General features: G+C 40.6%; 1 protein-coding gene across 3 annotated transcripts in view; it reads right to left on the minus strand.

Moving 5' to 3' along the window:
• The window catches only part of KDM5A (lysine demethylase 5A), a 106,006-nt gene that overhangs the window by 82,631 nt on the left and 4,299 nt on the right, over positions 1 to 19,076 (minus strand). For all 3 annotated transcript variants that reach the window (XM_003313426.7, XM_063785382.1, XM_016922686.4), the window contains exons 3-4: positions 18,069 to 18,191; positions 65 to 235 (exon numbers count right to left, since the gene is read on the minus strand). In XM_003313426.7, coding sequence (XP_003313474.3) covers positions 65 to 235; positions 18,069 to 18,191 — 294 coding nt within the window. The remainder of the gene's footprint in view (positions 1 to 64; positions 236 to 18,068; positions 18,192 to 19,076) is intronic.

Below are 19,076 nucleotides of genomic sequence, written 5' to 3' on the forward strand. Positions count from 1 at the left end.
CTAAAGTTTGTACTTGGGCAAACTGGATTTATCAACTTTTTCTAAAAAGAATAATGCATCTCACCATAAGGCTCACACCAGACTGGAAAAGCTCATATGGGTAGAGAATTCTTTCATAATGTGACTTCAAAAGAGACCCAGTTCCTTTTCCTGGCAGATATCCCAAGCGACTACCCACTTTAGACCATTTCTTCTCTTTGGTGACCATTTCAAAACCTCCTTTGCTGGCAACAATCTGAAAAGAAAGTAAAAGTTGCTTAGAGAAAAAAGGCAAATTCAAGCATCCTGACTCTTAAGTCTTGTCTACTAAATAGAAAAATTATTCAGGGCTTAAATTTCAAATTTCCTTTCAATGAGTATCTAACCAAACTGACACTTGTCAACATTTAGAGTAAGAAATAGAAACAATGCTTTTCAGAGGTTTAAAATGTAATTAACACTATGCCTACCTTCAAACCAAGCATTCAAAAATATTTAATGAATACTCTGTACAGTACGCACTGTGAGAAAACTAAACACATGTACAGACAGACTACCTACTTAAGGAACTCACAATATGAAATAAGAATAAAAACAGATAAAAAATAGATATGAAAATAAATGTTATATAATACAAAATAAACATAAATCCTGAAATTAGAAATAACCAAGTAACTTACAGAACTTAACAAAAACGTCAATCAAACCATGAATACAGAGGACAGTTGTGAAAAACAGGCTATAATTTTTCAAAAGGGCAAGAGTTTTATATGGAAGATTATAAAGGAACACTGAGAAAAGATTAGGTTGCAGTAGATTTACCGATACGGAGTACAGAATATATTAAGGTAGAAAACGATGAGATAAATTGGCTAACTTGGCTGAATGGTCACATCAAGCCAGGCACTCTACAGAATACATATTTCAAAGCTCCTTAACGTCCAGGAGCTGTTATTATACATCTCTTAGGCTCTAAAATACAGTCATGCACTGCATAACATTTTGGTCAAATATAGACCGCATATATGACAGTGCTCCCATAAGATTATAATACCATATTCTTACTGAACCTTTGTGTTTAGATACATACACAAATACTTACCATTGTGTTACACTGCCTACAGTATTCAGTAGAGTATCAGGCTGTACACCTTTAGGTCTAGGAGCAACAGGCTATACCACATAGCCTAGGTGTGCAGTAGGCCATACCATCTGGGTTTGTATAAGTACATTCTATGTTTGCACAATAATGAAATCCTCATGTTTTTCAGAACATATCTCTGTCATTAAGTGACACGATTGTACAGGCAGTTTTCAAGTTCACTGAGAATAAAGGGGACTGTGACACAGTGTTCGAACTCAGTTTCTCCTATTTGATTGAGTATATACTACTGTATCTTACTACATAAAAAAAAAGTTAAAGCCAGGCATAGTGGCTCACATCTGTAATTCTAACACTTTGGGAGGCCAAGGCAGGAGGATCACTTGAGCCCAGGAGTTTCAAACCATGCTGGACAATATAGTGAGGTCCCCATCTCTACAAAAAAATTTAAAAATTAGCTGGGCAGGTCAGGCAGGGTGGCTTATGCCTGTAATCCCAGGACTTTGGGAGGCAGAGCTGGGCAAATAGCCTGAGCTCAGGAGTTCAAGAGCAGCCTGCGCAACATAGTGAAACCCCATCTCTTCTAAAAAAATATACAAAGAATTAGCCAGACGTGGTGGTGCACACCTATAATCCCAGCTACTCAGGAGGCTGAGGCCCAAGAATCACTTGAACCCAGGAGGCAAAGGTTGCAGTTAGCTGAGATTGTGCCACTGCACTCCAGCCTGGACAGTAGAGTGAGACTCCATCTCCGAAAAAAAAAAAATTAACCAGGCAGGTGGTGTACCTGTAGTTCCCAGCTACCTGGGAGGCCAAGGCAGGAGGATCAGTTGAACCCAGGAGATCAAGGCTGCAGCGAGCCATGATCACACCCCTGCACTCTGGCCTGGCTGATCCTGTCTCAAGTGACCCTGTCTCAAAAAAAAAAAAAAGTTAAAAGTTAAACATAAAATTACCATATGATGCTGCAATTTCACTTCTAGGTATATACTCAAAGAACTGAAAGGAGGGACTCAAACAGATTCTTGCACACCAATGTTCACAGCAGCAATACTCTTGAGAGTCAAAACAGAACTAACCCAAAAGTTTATCAATAGATAAATGAATAAACGAAATGTAGTATAATAAAATACAATGGAATATTATTCTGCCTTAGAAAGTTCTGATACATCCCAAATATGAATGAATTTTGAAAATCTAAAATAAGCCAGAGACAAAATGATGACTACTGTATAATTCCATTTATATAAGCTACATAGAGTAAGCAAATTCATAGAGACAGAAAGCATAATAGAAGTTGCCAGGAGTGGTGGAAGGGAGAAGTCCTGGAACTATATAGTGGTGATAACTGTACAACACTGTAAATGTACTTAATGGCACTCAACTGTGTATTTTTAAATGTTGATGCTACATATACAATTTTTTAAAAAAAGATGAAAAGGAGACTCGAGCCAGACTGCCAGTATTCAAATTTCAGTTCTGTCACTTAATAGTTATATGACCTTGGCCAGGCGTCGTGGCTCACGTCTGTAATCCCAGCACTTTGGAGGCTGAGGCAGGCGGATCACCTGAGGTCAGCAGTTCGAGACCAGCCTGGCCAACATGGTGAAACTCCGTCTCAACTAAAAATAGCAAAAATTAGCCAAGCATGGTGGTGCACACCTATCATCCCAGCTACTAGGGAGGCTGAGGAAGGAGAATCGCTTGAACCCAGGAGGAGGAGGTTGCAGTGAGCCAGATTGCACCACTGAACTCCAGCCTGGGCAAGAGCGAGACCCTGTCTCAAGGAAAAAACAAACAGACAAAAAACAGTTACATGACCCTGGCAAAGTTACATACCTTGCAATTCAATTTCCTCACCATCATCAAAATAGTAACAACGGTGCCTACACCTCGTTATGAGGCTACTGTGAGGACAAATAAAATAAAATATGAAAAGCACCAGGATAAAGTACTATACCAATGTTGCTATATTATAAATGTCTATGAGTGTGGACAAATGGAGGAGAGGGTACACATACTAAAAATAAGTGAAGGAAATGTTGTCAACTCTTGTGCTTTATGATGTTATTATAAACAAAGATGAACCTATGGCCGAAGTACAATTTTCCTCTAGTGAATGATCTAAAAGCTTGGTAGAAACACAAATTCATATGCACAAGAGTTGAACACATCTCTTTAGTTCTTCAGCTCCTCCTATCACACCCTCAAAGAAGCCCTCTCTGTTCAAACAAACAATCAGGGGAAAATTATACAGCGACAAAAATTATTTTTCAAAGTACAGAGAAAGACACAATGAAAATGGTTTAGATAGAGGGCTGTCTGGAAGCAACTGGATGGATTAGAGTGCCTTTCATTCAACAGGTAACTTTCAGTGCTTCTATACTGCCAGCTACTATTCTAGGTACCTGGGATACATTTATGAATAAAACAAAGATCTTTGTCCTCATGGAGCTTACATTCTAGTGGAGGAAGACAGACAATAAACAATGAACATAACATATAAATTTTGAGATAAATATTGTAGAAAAAATTAAAAAGCAGTCAAGGGGCCTCCAGGTAACAGGGTAAAGATAATCTGAAGTATTAAACGATTGCAAAAAGCCTTATTATAAAGATGAAATCTAAGCAAAGACTTGAAAGGAGTGAAGTAGTTAACTAGCAGATATAAAGGGAACAGACAAAGCAAAGGCTCCAAGTCAGAAGCATGCCTAGAGTGTTTGAGGAAAATAAGGAAGCCAGTGTGGCTAAAGCAAAGTGAACGAGCAGGGAGAAGTAAAAGAACTCAGGGAGGCAACAGAAGCCCTCTTATCTTTACTATCCCATACAATAATCACTCTGACATAATAATCTGCTTTGTATTCAAAGCGTTTCAAGCTAAATTTCCATTAGTTATGATACACCTGCATGGATCCGGTCATGATGTCCCACCCAGTTCTGGTGATTAGTAGCAGCCAGGATATGGCCATGACAAAGGAATAAACTATCTCACAAAGAAAACAAAACCATTACTTTGGCTCCATGCATACAATACTCTAACAATCTAACCAAAAAACACACAAAACCTAATACCTGTTTTTCTTTGGCTGGCAGATTCAAAGATTATCATACATAATTTAAAAATACAAACCACGCCAGGCATAGTGGCTCATGCCTGTAATCCCAGTACTTTCGGAGGCCGAGGCAGGTGGATCACCTGAGGTCGAGAGTTCGAAACCAGCCTGGCCAACATGGTGAAACCCTGTCTCTACTAAAAATACAAAAATTAGCAGGGCGTGGTGGCAGGCACCTGTAATCCCAGTTACTTGGGACGCTGAGGCAGGAGAATCACTTGAACCCAGGAGGCGGGGATTGCAGGGAGCTGGTTTCATGCCACCTCACTCCAGCCTGGGCAACACAGCGAGACTCTGTCTCAAAAATAAATAAAAATTAAAAATAAAATATAAACCATTTACTCCAAACATTTGCCATGTACTATATCACAACACTGTCCCCAGAAATATCACTATGAACCATGCTCTATAAAAAGATACATGGCATGCACTTGAATTGAACACAATGAAGACAAGCCGTTTATCAAAACTTGACCAAAAAGTAGTATCGCTCAAGACCAAAACAGCTGGGAACAGAGACTTTTTTTTTTTTTAATTATACTTTAAGTTCTAGGGTAGTACATGTGCACAACGTGCAGGTTTGTTACATATGTATACGTGTGCCATGTTGGTGTGCTGCACACATTAACTAATCACTTACATTAGGTATATCTCCTAATGCTATCCCTCCCCACTACCCCCGCCCTACGACAGGCCCCGGTGTGTGATGTTCACCTTCCTGTGTCCAAGTGTTCTCATTGTTCAATTCCCACCTATCAGTGAGAACATGCGGTGTTTGGTTTTCTGTTCTTGTGATAGTTTGCTGAGAATGATGGTTTCCAGCTTCATCCATGTCCCTGGAAAGGGCATGAACTCATCCTTTTTTATGGCTGCATAGTATTCCATGGTGTATATGTGCCACATTTTCTTAATCCAGTCTATCATTGATGGACATTTGGGTTGGTTCCAAGTCTTTGCTATTGTGAATAGTGCCACAATAAACATATGTGTGCATGTGTCTTTATAACAGCATGATTTATAATCCTTTGGGTATATACCCAGTAATGGGATGGCTGGGTCAAATGGTATTTCTAGTTCAAGATCCTTGAGGAATCACCACACTGTTTTCCACAATGGTTGAACTAGTTTATAGTCCCACTAACAGTGTAAAATTGTTCCTATTTCTCCACATCCTCTCCAGCACCTGTTGTTTCCTGACTTTTTAATGATCACCACTCTAACTGGAGGGAGATGGTATCTCATTGTGGTTTTGATTTGCATTTCTCTGATGACCAGTGATGATGAGCATGTTTTCATGTGTCTGTTGGCTGCATAGATGTCTGCTTTTGAGAAGTGTCTGTTCATATCCTTTGCCCACTTTATGATATGGGGTTGTTTTTTTCTTGTAAATTTGTTTGAGTTCATTGTAGATTCTGGATATTAGCCCTTTGTCAGATGAGTAGATTGCAAAAATTTTCTCCCATTCTGTAGGTTGCCTGTTCACTCTGATGGTGGTTTCTTTTGTTGTGCAGAAGTTCTTTAGTTTAATTAGATCCCGTTTGTCTATTTTGGCTTTTGTTGCCATTGCTTTTGGTGTTTTAGACATGAAGTCCTTGCCCATGCCTATGTCCTGAATGGTACTGCCTAGGTTTTCTAGGGTTTTTATGGTTTTAGGTCTAACATTTAAGTCTTTAATCCATCTTCAATTAATTTTTGTGTAAGTTGTAAAGAAGGGATCCAGTTTCAGCTTTCTACATATGGCTAGCCAGTTTTCCCAGCACCATTAAATAGGGAATCCTTTCCCCATTTCTTGTTTTTCTCAGGTTTGTCAAAGGATGTGTGGTATTATTTCTGAAGGCTCTGTTCTGTTCCATTCGTCTCTATCTCTGTTTTGGTACCAGTACCATGCTGTTTTGGTTACTGTAGCCTTGTAGTATAGTTTGAAGTCAGGAAGCATGATGCCTCCAGCTTTGTTCTTTTGGCTTAGGATTATCTTGGCAATGTGGGCTCTTTTTTGGTTCCGTATGAACTTTAAAGTAGTTTTTTCCAATTCTGTGAAGAAAGTCATTGGTAGATTGATGGGGATGGCACTGAATCTATAAACTACCTTGGGCAGTATGGCCATTTTCACGATAATGATTCTTCCTATCCATGAGCATGGAATATTCTTCCATTTGTTTGTGTCCTCTTTTATTTCATTGAGCAGTGGTTTGTAGTTCTCCTTGAAGAGGTCCTTCACATCCCTTGTAAGTTGGATTCCTAGGTATTTTATTCTCTTTGAAGCGATTGTGAATCAGAGTTCACTCATGATTTGGCTCTCTGTTATTGGTGTATAAGAATGCTTGTGATTTTTGCACATTGATTTTGTATCCTGAGCCTTTGCTGAAGTTGCTTTTCAGCTTTAGGAGATTTTGGGCTGAGATGATGGGGTTTTCTAAATATACAGTCATGTCATCTGCAAACAGGGACAACTTGACTTCCTCTTTTCCTGATTGAATACCCTTTATTTCTTTTTCCTGCCTGACTGCCCTGGCCAGAACTTCCAACACTATGTTGAATAGGAGTGGTGAGAGAGGGCATCCCTGTATTGTACCAGTTTTCAAAGGGAATGCTTCCAGTTTTTGCCCATCCAGTATGATATTGGCTGTGGGTTTGTCATAAATAGCTCTTATTATTTTGACATACGTCCCATCAATACCTGATTTATTGAGAGTTTTTAGCATGAAGCATTGTTGAATTTTGTCAAAGGCCTTTTCTGCATCTATTGAGATAATCGTGTGGTTTTTGTCTTTGGTTCTGTTTATATGCTGGATTACGTTTATTGATTTGCGTATATTGAACCAGTCTTGCATCCCAGGGATGAAGCCCATTTGATCATGGTGGATAAGCTTTTTGATGTGCTGCTGGATTTGGTTTGCCAGTATTTTATTGAAGATTTTCGCATCGACGTTCATCAGGGATATTGGTCTAAAATTCTCTTTTTTTGTTGGGTCTCTGCCAGGCTTTGGTATCAGGATGATGCTGACCTCATAAATTGAGTTAGGGAGAATTCCCTCTTGTTCTATTGACTGGAATAGTTTCAGAAAGAATGGTACCAGCTCCTCCTTGTACATCTGGTAGAATTCGGCTGTGAATCTATCTGGTCCTGGACTGTTTTTGGTTGGTAGGCTATTAATTATTGCCTCAATTTCAGAGCCTGTTATTGGTCTATTCAGGGATTCAACTTCTTCCTGGTTTAGTCTTGGGAGGGTGTATGTCTCCAGGAATTTATCCATTTCTTCTAGATTTTCTAGTTTATTTGCATAGAGGTGTTTATTCTCTGATGGTAGTTTGTATTTCTGTGGGATCGGTGGTGATATCCCCTTTATCATTTTTTATTGCGTCTATTTGATTCTTCTTTCCTTTTTTGTCTTGCTAGTGGTCTATCAATTTTGTTGATCTTTTCAAAAAACCAGCTCCTGGATTCATTGATTTTTTGAAGGGTTTTTTGTGTCTCTATCTCCTTCAGTTCTGCTCTGATTTTAGTTATTTCTTGCCTTCTGCTAGCTTTTGAATGTGTTTGTACTTCCTTCTCTAGTTCTTTTAATTGTGATGTTAGGGTGTCAATTTTAGATCTTTCCTGCTTTCTCTTATGGGCATTTAGTGCTATAAATTTCCCTCTACACACTGCTTTGAATGTGTCCCAGACATTCTGGTATGTTGTGTTTTTGTTCTCATTGGTTTCAAAGAACATCTTTATTTCTGCCTTCATTTCGTTATGTACCCAGTAGTCATTCAGGAGCAGGTTGTTCAGTTTCCATGTAGTTGAGTGGTTTTGAGTGAGTTTGTTAATCCTGAGTTCTAGTTTGATTGCACTGTGGTCTGAGAGACAGTTTGTTATAATTTCTGTTCTTTTTCATTTGCTGAGGAGGGCTTTACTTCCAACTATGTGGTCAAATTTTGGAATAAGTGTGATGCAGTGCTGAGAAGAATGCATATTCTGTTGCTTTGGGGTGGAGAGTTCTGTAGATGTCTATTAGATCTGCTTGGTGCAGAGCTGATTTCAATTCCTGGATATCCTTGTTAACTTTCTGTCTCGTTGATCTGTCTAATACTGACAGTAGGGTGTTAAAGTCTCCCATTATCATTGTGTGGGAGTCTAAGTCTCTTTGTGGGTCTCTAAGGACTTGCTTTAGGAATCTGGGTGCTCCTGTATTGGGTGCATATATATTTAGGATAGTTAGCTCTTCTTGTTGCACTGATCCCTTTACCATTACGTAATGGCCTTGTTTTGTTTTCCATTTGCTTGGTAGATCTTCCTCCATCCCTTTATTTTGAGCCTATGTGTGTCTCTGCATGTGAGATGGGTCTCCTGAATAAAGCACACTGGTGGATCTTGACTCTTTATCCAATTTGCCAGTCTGTGTCTTTTAACTGGAGCATTTAGCCCATTTACATTTAAGGTTAATATTGTTATGTGTGAATTTGATCCTGTCATTATGATGTTAGCTGATTATTTTGCTCGTTAGTTGATGCAGTTTCTTCCTGGCATCGACAGTCTTTACAGTTTGGCATGTTTTTGCAGTGGCTGGTACCGGTTGTTCCTTTACATGTTTAGTGCTTCCTTCAGGAGCTCTTGTAGGGCAGGCCTGGTGGTGACAAAATCTCTCAGCATTTGCTTGTCTGTAAAGGATTATATTTCTCCTTCATTTATGAAGCTTAGTTTGGCTAGATATGAAATTATGGGTTGAAAATTCTTTTTTTTTAAGAATGTTGAATATTGGCCCCCACTCTCTTCTGGCTTGCAGAGTTTCTGCCAAGAGATCCGCTGTTAGTCTGATGGGCTTCCCTTTGTGGGTAACCCGATCTTTCTCTCTGGCTGCCCTTAACATTTTTTCCTTCATTTCAACTTTGGTGAATCTGACAATTATGTGTCTTGGAGTTGCTCTTCTCCAGGAGTATCTTTGTGGCGTTCTCTGTATTTCCTGAATTTGAATGTCAGCCTGCCTTGCTAGGTTGGGGAAGTTCTCCTGGATAATATCCTGCAGAGTGTTTTCCAGCTTGGTTCCATTCTCCCTATCACTTTCAGGTACACCAATCAGACATAGACTTGGTCTTTTCACATAGTCCCACATTTCTTGGAGGCTTTGTTTCTTTTTCCTCTTTTTTCTCTAAAGTTCTCTTCTCACTTCATTTCATTAATTTGATCTTCAATCACTGATACCCTTTCTTCCAAATGATCAAATTGGCTACTGAAGCTTGTGCATTCGTCACGTAGTTGTTCTCGTGCCATGGTTTTCAGCTCCATCAGGTCATTTAAAGACTTCTCTACACTGGTTATTCTATTTAGCCATTTGTCTAATCTTTTTACAAGGTTTTTAGCTTCTTTGCGATGGGTTCGAACTTCCTCCTTTAGCTCGGAGAAGTCTGATCGTCTGAAGCCTTCTTCTCTCAACTCATCAAAGTCATTCTCTGTCCAGCTTTGCTCCGTTGCTGGCGAGAAGCTGTGTTCCTTTGGAGGGGGAGAGGTGCTCTGCTCTGATTTTTCTAATTTTCAGTTTTTCTGCTCTGTTTTTTCCCCATCTTTGTGGTTTTATCTATCTTTGGTCTTTGATGATGGTGATGTACAAATGGGATTTTGGTGTGGATGTCCTTTCTGTTTGTTAGTTTTCCTTCTAACAGTCAGGACCCTCAGCTGCACGTCTGTTGGAGTTTGCTGGAGGTCCACTCCAGACCCTGTTTGCCTGGGTATCAGCAGCGGAGGCTGTAGAACAGCGAATGTTGCTGAACAGCAAATATTGCTGCCTGATCGTTCCTCTGGAAGCTTTGTCTCAGAGGTACCCGGCCATGTGGGTGTCAAGGCTGCCCCTACGAGGCGGTGCCTCCCAGTTAGGCTACTTGGGGGTCAGGGACCCACATAAGGAGGCAGTCTGCCCGTTCTCAGATCTCAAACTCCATGCTGGGAGAACCACTACTCTCTTCAAGGCTGTCAGACAGGGACATTTAAGTCTGCAGAGGTTTCTACTACCTTTTGTTTGGCCATGCCCTGCCCCCAGAGGTGGAGTCTACAGAGGAAGGCAGGCCTCCTTGAGCTGCGGTGGGCTCCACCCAGTTCGAGCTTCTGGGCCGCTTTGTTTACCTACTCAAGCCTCAGCAATTGTGGGCACCCATCCCCCAGGCTCGCTGCCACCTTGCAGTTCGATCTCAGACTGCTGTGCTAGCAATGAGCGAGGCTCCGTGGGCGTGGGACCCTCCAAGCCAGGTGCAGGATATAATCTCCTGGTGTGCCGTTTGCTAAGACCATTGGAAAAGCACAGTGTTAGGGTGGGAGTGACCCAATTTTCCAGGTGCCATCTGTCACAGCTTCCCTTGGCTAGGAACGGGAATTCCCTGACCCCTTGCACTTCCCAGGTGAGGCAATGCCTCGCCCTGCTTCGGCACACGCTCGGTGGGCTGCAGCCACTGTCCTGCACCCACTGTCCAACAAGCCCCAGTGAGATGAACCCGGTACCTCAGTTGGAAATGCAGAAATCACCCGTCTTCTGCGTCGCTCACGCTGGGAGCTGTAGACCAGAGCTGTTCCTATTCGGCCATCTTGGGAACATCTAGAGACAGTTTTAACATACCTAAAGAACAGTCTTCTACTTAAAAGCTCCCTCTAAAAAAAATCCACTAAAAAGACAGGAAAGAAACAAAAAGGCATCTTCTCAAGAGGTCAAATAGACCAAGAAAGGAACCAAATACAAATGTAAACAATATTTTGAAGATAGTGATAAGCCAAAACAATAACAAAAACAGACAAACAAAAATTACAAGTTTAAGTGCCTTACAACAGAGGAAAGCCAGAGAAGCTTTCGCAACATAGAACCTGGAAAGGCTTCAGAGGAGCCCCCCTCCTCCCTTTTCTAAAACAAGGAAGAAAAAAAAAAAGTCTTAAGAAGTAGAAGCAGCAGTACCTCTAAAATTAGGGGTGGCAATGCAGCAGAGAACAGGATTGTGAAAACCTGTATAAAAGCATTTAGACCTCTTCCAGGCAACTATCCCTCTCCAACCCCAGCAGAAAACTGGAGATTTACTCTCAGCAGAGTTTGAAGAGAAGGGATGTTGAACTAAAAAAGCTATAGGTAAGTAAACTAAAGGACCAGCCTAACATGTCTAACATCTAACTAATAAAGAGTCAAAAAGAAGAGAAAAAAAAAGTACACAAAATTATCAAAGAATACAGGAAAAATTAGAAGAATTGAAAGAAATGAGTTATCAGATTAGAAAGGTTATTGAGAGCCATAAAAACAGTGAATGAAAATAAACACATACCAATGCATATCACCGTGAAATTTCAAAGCCCTGGGAATAAAGATAAGATCCTAAATCTTCAAGAAAAAAAAAAGTCACAAAAAAACAAGAATTAATATAGCATCGTTCTTCTCACCAACAAGACAATGGAGTAAAGCTTTCAAAATACTGAAGTAAAATGATTTACAATCTAGACTTTTAAACCCTACCAAACTACTAATAAAGTTTAAGAGCAGAACATTTGTACACAAGCAAAAGGTCCTAAAAAATGTATATCCCATTAACCATCTTTCTCATGAAATTAGCAGAAGAAATGTTTCACCAAAATGAGAGTAAACCAAGTAAAAGGAAGACTTACAATAAGGAAAAGAGGCCAAGGAATTCCCAGAATGATGGCAGTAAAAGGAATTTCCAGACTGACAGCTGACCTTAAAAAAACACCCAGTCAAGATTTGAGAGTAAAAAAGAATCCAGGAAGAATGGCTTCAAGAAAATAAAGCTGATAGATTATTTGATGGGTAGAAGCATACTGAGAGATGTATACTTCTACTGGAAAGTTTGAAAATATATTTTTCACAGTAATAATTTTAGATTAATAAAAATTAATGTAACTACACTAGAAGGGGATGACGGACATAAAGTATGGGAGGATTTACACCCATTCTCTTACACCCATTCTCCATCTTTAACAGTAGGAAATCAGTATATGATATTTAAAACTGAGAAATGAAGAAACAGCAATATGAGCATATTACTTGGAAATATGAAGATCAAAATCAGAAACAGCTAAAAGAACTGAAAGTGATTAGTTCTGAGGAGTAGGAATGGGGGTGGAGATGAAGGGAGATGCTGATTTTCATTTTAAGCCCCCTTTCTTTTTAAAGACAGGGTCTTACTCTGTTGCCCAGGTGGTGCAATCAGAGGTCACCGTAGCCCCAAACACCTGGACTCAAATGATCCTCCAGCTTCAGCTTCTCAAGTGGCTGTGACTACAGGCGCATGCCACCACACCTAGCTCATCTTTTTAAATTTTTTGTAGAGATGGGGTCTCCCTATGTCTAGACCAGGAAGTTTATCTAGAACTCCTGGGCTCAAATGATCCTCCTGCCTCGGCCTCCCAAACTGCTGGGATTACAAGTATGAGCCCACTATACCCAGCCAAAGCCTTGTGTTTTAAAAGTGTACTACTTTAATAAAAATAAAAATGTTTTAACAAGGGCTAGACTGACTGCTTCTTGCTGAAGTGGTTATAAAAACTGTAATTATTCAGCCAGGCACGGTGGCTCACGCCTGTAATCCCAGCACTTTGGGAGGCCAAGGCGGGCGGATCACGAGGTCAGGAGATTGAGACCATCCTGGCTAACAGGGTGAAACCCCGTCTCTACTAAAAAATACAAAAAATTAGCCGGGCGTGGTGGTGGGCGCCTGTAGTCCCAGCTACGCAGGAGGCTGAGGCGGGAGAATGTCATGAACCCAGGAGGCGGAGCTTAGAGTGAGCCAAAATCGTGCTGCTGCACTCCAGCCTGGGCGCCAGAGCGAGACTCCATCTCAAAAAAAAAAAAAAAAAAAACTAATTATTCATATAGAAGTCTATTAAATTACAGGCATTCCAAGTAATACTTTTTATTATCAAAAATAATAGGGAGAAAGATGAAATGATTTAATCAAAACAGGAAACCATCACGCTGATGACTTAATGACTCAGAAGACTGAAAATTTGCTTCCCATCAAAAAGCAATGGGAATCATAGTATTTTCAAATCATATATAAAAAAAAAACTTAATAGATGCCAACAAACTGTCAGCCAAAAATAATCTTTTTTTTAAAAAAGGGCACACCTAACCTTAAAACATCTCAACTCTCAGTATTTTCTGCAGTTTTCAGCCCAAGCCTCTTGCTAGAATAAAATGTCATGTTAATGAAATAAATAGTCACCCAACGATAAAGGTCAGAATAAATTACCTTTGTGAAGAAGTATTGACTGGAAAGGAGATGAAACGACCCACTAGAGTGCTATAAAAATGTTATATATCTTGATCTGCGTGATGGCTACAAAACAGGTGTACACATATATGAAAATTTATTGAACTGTACGCTTGAAATTTGTGCATTACACTGTAAGTTACACCTCAATGTAAAAGAAAAAAGTTAACGTGAGAAGCAGCAATCTCACAATGACATTTAGGGAACAAAGTATTATAAACTAAAATAACTACAAATCAAAGTTTGTCTGCCTTTTAGCTTTAAATCTCAGTTTTGCAAACATTCTCACAGGCTGGGGAAAGAGATGTCCATGAGGACTTAAAAAAACCCACAAAAGACAAGATTCCAATAAACCCTCAGATAAGCACACTTAACCTTTAATCATAACATATTTTCAATAAGTTTTCTGAATATTTAAACAAAGTATACTTTATTAGTAGTATGAACCTTAAAAGGAAATCAGCTTCTCAAGATGGAGTTAAACACTCTGGATGACTGTTATAAGGAGAATTGTGAACAACTAAGTATTCAGACTAGGTTACCTCTAAAAGCCCCTTCCCTATTTTGAAATCCTATGACTTTAGAAAACCAGAAAAGTGCAGCCGGGCGCGGTGGCTTGCACCTGTAATCCCAGCATTTTGGGAGGCCAAGACGGGAGATCACTTGAGATCAGGAGTTCGTGACTAGCTTGGCCAACATGATGAAACCCCGTCTCTACTAAAAATACAAACATTAGCCAGGCGTGGTGGTGTGCGCCTGTAGTCCCAGCTGCTTCTGAGGCTGAGTGAGGAGAATCGCTTGAACCCAGGAGGTGGGAGGTTGCAGTGAGCCGAGATCACGCCTCTAGCCTGGGTGATGGGGGAGACTCCGTCTCCAAAAAAAAAAAAAAAAATGCAATTTAACTTACCATCAGATTAAACCTAAGGTTTACCTTTTAAATGGAAAATCACTGACAGAGAAAGTTTCAATAGATTACTACTCATACTATTAATACTTACTCTAGCAAATTCCTTAGGGTATTTATGAAAATAAAATAGAGATAAAGATTGGCCGGGTACAGTGGCTCACACCTGTAATCCCTACACTTTGGGAGGCCAAGGTGGGCAGATCATTTCAGGTCAGGAGTTCAAGACCAGCCTGGCCAACATGGTAAAAACCCCATCTTTACTAAAAATATAAAAATTAGCCGGGTGTGGTGGCACACACCTTTAATCCCAGTCCCAGCTACTCAGGAGGCTGAGGCATGAGAATCGCTTGAACCTGGGAGGTGGAGGTAGCAGTGAGCCAAGATTGTGCCACTGCACTCCAGTCTGGGCAAAAGAGTGAGACTCTGTCTAAAAAAAAAAGTAGAAAGAGCTTCATTAAAGAGTACTACAACATATTGCTATTAATGATAAAATAATTTTTGAAAAAAAATTTTTTTTTTGAGACACAGTTTCACTCTTGTTGCCCAGGCTGGAGTGCAGTGGTACTATCTCAACTCACTGCGACCTCTGCCTCCCGGTTTCAAGTGATTTCCTACCTCAGCCTCCTGAGCAGATGGAATTACAGGTGCCCACCACCACACCTGGCTAATTTTTTGCATAATTAGTAGAGATAGGTTTTATTTTATTTTTTTTTTAGACGGAGTTGTGCCGCTCTTATTGCCCAGGCTGAAGTGCAATGGCGTGATCTCAGCTCACCACAACCTCCACCTCCCGGGTTCAAGCAATTCTCCTGCCTCGGCCTCCCAAGTAGCTGAGATTACAGGCATGTGCCACCACGTCCGGCTAATTTTGTATTTTTAGTAGAGACGAGGTTTCTCCATGTTGGTTGGGTTGGTCTCGAACTCCCGACCTCAAGTGATCCTCCTGCCTCAGCCTCCCAAAGTGCTGGGATTACAGGCATGAGCCACCGTGCCCGGCTGAGACAGGTTTTCATCATGTTGGCCAGGCTGGTCTCAAAAACTCCTGACCTCAGGTGATCCATCCGCCTCAGCCTTCCAAAGTGCTGGGATTACAGGCATGAGCCACAGTGCCGAGCCAATTTTTGAAATTTTTTTGTATTTTATTCATGCTACAGTCAAACACATTCAGAATCTTAAACAGCATCATACAGCAAAACTTAGTAGGTAAGTTTTGATTGAATAAAAATTTCAAAAAAGCATTCTTAAAATGAATTTTTATCCTAATAGTTCCCTATAAGAAGAAACCCACCACTCAAATTTAGCATAATTTGTTCTTTAGTACCATAGGTTTTCATATAACTATACTAGACAATTCTTGGCACAGTGCTTACTTACTAACATCATTACCTGACTGATTAAAAAAAGTCTCAAGCTGTATTTTAGCGTAAGACCGTACTTCCCAAATTTTTTAGTAAGAGAATTTTGACCTGACACTAATTTTAAAATGTATCATAAAAGATAATTTAAATATGGTTACTCTGTTTTTTTGGAAACAGGGTCTTGCTCTGTCACTCAGGCTGGAATGCAGTGGTGTGATGACAGCTCACCGCAGTCTTGACCTCCTGGGCTCAAGCAATCCTCCTGCCTCAGCCTCCTGATTAGCTGGGACTCCAGGAGTCCACCACCATGGCAGGATTATTTATTTTTTAATTTTTTGTAGAGATGGACTCTCACTATGTTGCCTAGGCTGGTCTCGAACTCCTAGGTTCAAGCAATCCTTCCACCTCAGCCTCCCAAAGTGCTGGGATTATAGGTATGAGCCACCACATGCCACGAATTATTCTCATGTTTTTCCTTAAAAGTGAAATCTTCCTGGCCACGCATGGTGGCTCACGCCTGTAATCCCAACACTCTGGGAGGCTGAGGCGGGTGGATCACCTGAGGTCAGGAGTTCGAGTCCAGCCTAACCAACATGGAGAAACCCTGTCTCTACTAACAATACAAAATTAGCCGGGTGTGGTGGCAGGCACCTGTAATCCCAGGTATTCGGGAGGCCAAGGCAGGACAATCACTTGAACCCGGGAGGCTGAGGCAGAAGAATCACTTGAACCCGGGAGGTGGAGGCTGCAGTGAGCCAAGATGGCACCACTGCACTCCAGCCTGGGCAACAAGGGCGTGACTCCATTTCAAAAAAAAAAAAAAGTGAAATCTTCTAAAAGTAACTGCAATTTAAATAAGAATAAATTTTTATTTCAAAATAGTATATAAATTATAAGATATGAAAGGCCACAAGAAGAAGTTGTTTTATAAAATTCCCAGATAATTAAGCAATAATAAATTTGTATTATTGTAGTAACAAAACATATTTTAGCCGGGCACGGTGGCTCACGCCTGTAATCTATAATCCCAGCACTTTGGGAGATCGAGGTGGGCGGATCACGAGGTCAGAAGTTCAAGACCAGCCTGACTAACATAGTGAAACCCCATCTCTACTAAAAAATACAAAATTAGCCTGGCATGTTGGCACATGCCTGTAATCCCAGCTACTCGGGAAGCTGAGGAAGGAGAATTGCTTGACCCTGGGAGGCGGAGGTTGCAGTGAGCCAAGATCAGGCCATTGCACTCCAGCCTGGACACAAGAGCAAAACTCCATCTCAAAAAAAAGAGAAAAAAACATATCTCAAGGTTATTATAATCTCAGCTTGCAGGTCAGTTAAGTTTTTTTTTTCACATTAGGGAATATAATGTTAAAAAATTAACACAATTTCGGCAAAAACTTGTCTAAACTCTTCACCCTTAAGTTTCTGAGCTGTTTGGTCATCCTACTGAATAATGATGGCCTCAGTCAGCCATTAACACTACATACACGTATTAACAAAACTAATATATACCACACATAAGAATGCTGAGAAACATGAGTCCCTTTAATATGTCAAATTTTCTCTTTTTTTTTTTGAGACAGGGTCTAACTCCTGTGGCCAAGGCTGAGGTGCAGTGGCGCAATCACAGCTCACTGCAGCCTTGACTTTCCGGACTCATGTGATCCTCCCACCTTAGCCTCCTGAGTGGTTGAGACTACAGGTGTGCACCACCATGCCCAGTTAGCTTTTATGTATTTTTAGTAGACATAGGGTTTCACCATGTTGCCTGGGCTAGTCTCTAACTCCTAGGCTCAAGTGGTCCTCCCACCTCAACCTCCTAAAGTGCTGGGATTACAGGCATGAGCCACCGTGCCTGGCCCAAATTTTCAATTAAGTAACAAAAAAAAAGATGACAAGCTCAACACAGAACATTGTACACTCAGCACAAGATAACATTAGCAGGCTAGAGTAATTTATTTTGCATACTGTATATCACAGAGCCTGATAAATATTAATATTTAGTAATTAAATATTGATCTCAACAAATATAAAATTTTAAAGATAACTTTGAAAACAGTCATTTCCATTTATTCAAATGTGCATTTCATTGTCCTTTTTTTTTTTTTTTGAGACCGAGTTTTGCTCTTGTTGCCCAGGCTGTAGTGCAATGGTGCGATCTCAGCTCACCACAACCTCCGCCTCCTGGGTTCAAGCAATTCTCCTGCCTCAACCTCCCGAGTAGCTGGGATTACAGGCATGCACCACCATACCCAGCTAGTGCATTTCATTGTCAAACAAATCCTCTATTGGAAGCAATGTTTCCTACCAAATCTATTTGATATTCCTAAATTCACAAGCCTGTGCTCTAATTTCTAAACCAGTATGAGCCTCACCTTGCTCAAAGCATACAGATCCAGGATTTTTCTCTCTACCACAGGGATCTTCAGAGTAGATCCTTGAAGTTCCCAAAATTTTGCTAGTTGATCCAAGAAATCCAATCTCACTCTGGTCATTGCCTAAGATTATTAAAATACAGAAGTAAGAACTAAGTTATGATTGAAATGAATGAGAATAACAGAGCAGGGGTCCCCAAACCCCAGGCTGTGGACCAGTACCCATCAGCGGCCTGTTAGGAACCCAGCCGCACAGCAGGAGGTGAGCAGCGGCAGTGGGCAACCAACCGGGCAAGCATTACCACAAACCCTATTGTGAACTGCGTGTGAGGGATTTAGGTTGTGAGCACCTTTTGAGAATCTAAGTAATGCTTGATGATCTGAGGTGGAACAGTTTCATCCCAAAACCATCCTCCATACCCCCATCCATCCATGGATAAACTGTCTTCCATGAAACCAGTCCTTGGTGCCAAAAAGGTTTGGGACAGCTGTAATAGAGGTACTCATTTCTCTAAAGAAATTCAAAGACTTTTTTTCATTATTGCTTATTTCAACCCTGTAAAACTAGCCAATAGTAAAACTAGCCAATAATAAAGAGGCAAAAGACTTCTAATAAACTATATTTTTTCAGGCAAAAAAGTTACTCTGATTTATGTAAAAAGTTGTCATATTAGCAACCAAAACAATTTTTGTAAGTTGGTTTAACTTTATGCTGATCAGAAAATTCAGTAGATCGGATTCTCTTCAGTCTCCAACGTTCTGTCATTTCATCCATAGGTAACATGCACACTTTAGGTGCATCAACTCTATACCTCACTGATACTAATATGCTTTGTCAAGTATCTCATTACAAGAGACTAAAAAGAAAAAATATGCATTGCGGCCAGGCGCGGTAGCTCACGCCTGTAATCCCAGCACTTTGGGAGGCCAAGGCGGGCAGATCACCTGAGGTCAGGAGTTCCAGACCAGCCTGGCCAACACGGCAAAACTCCGTCTCTACTAAAAATA

This window comes from Pan troglodytes, chromosome 10, assembly GCF_028858775.2.
Source record: "Pan troglodytes isolate AG18354 chromosome 10, NHGRI_mPanTro3-v2.0_pri, whole genome shotgun sequence".
Lineage (NCBI taxonomy): Eukaryota > Metazoa > Chordata > Mammalia > Primates > Hominidae > Pan > Pan troglodytes.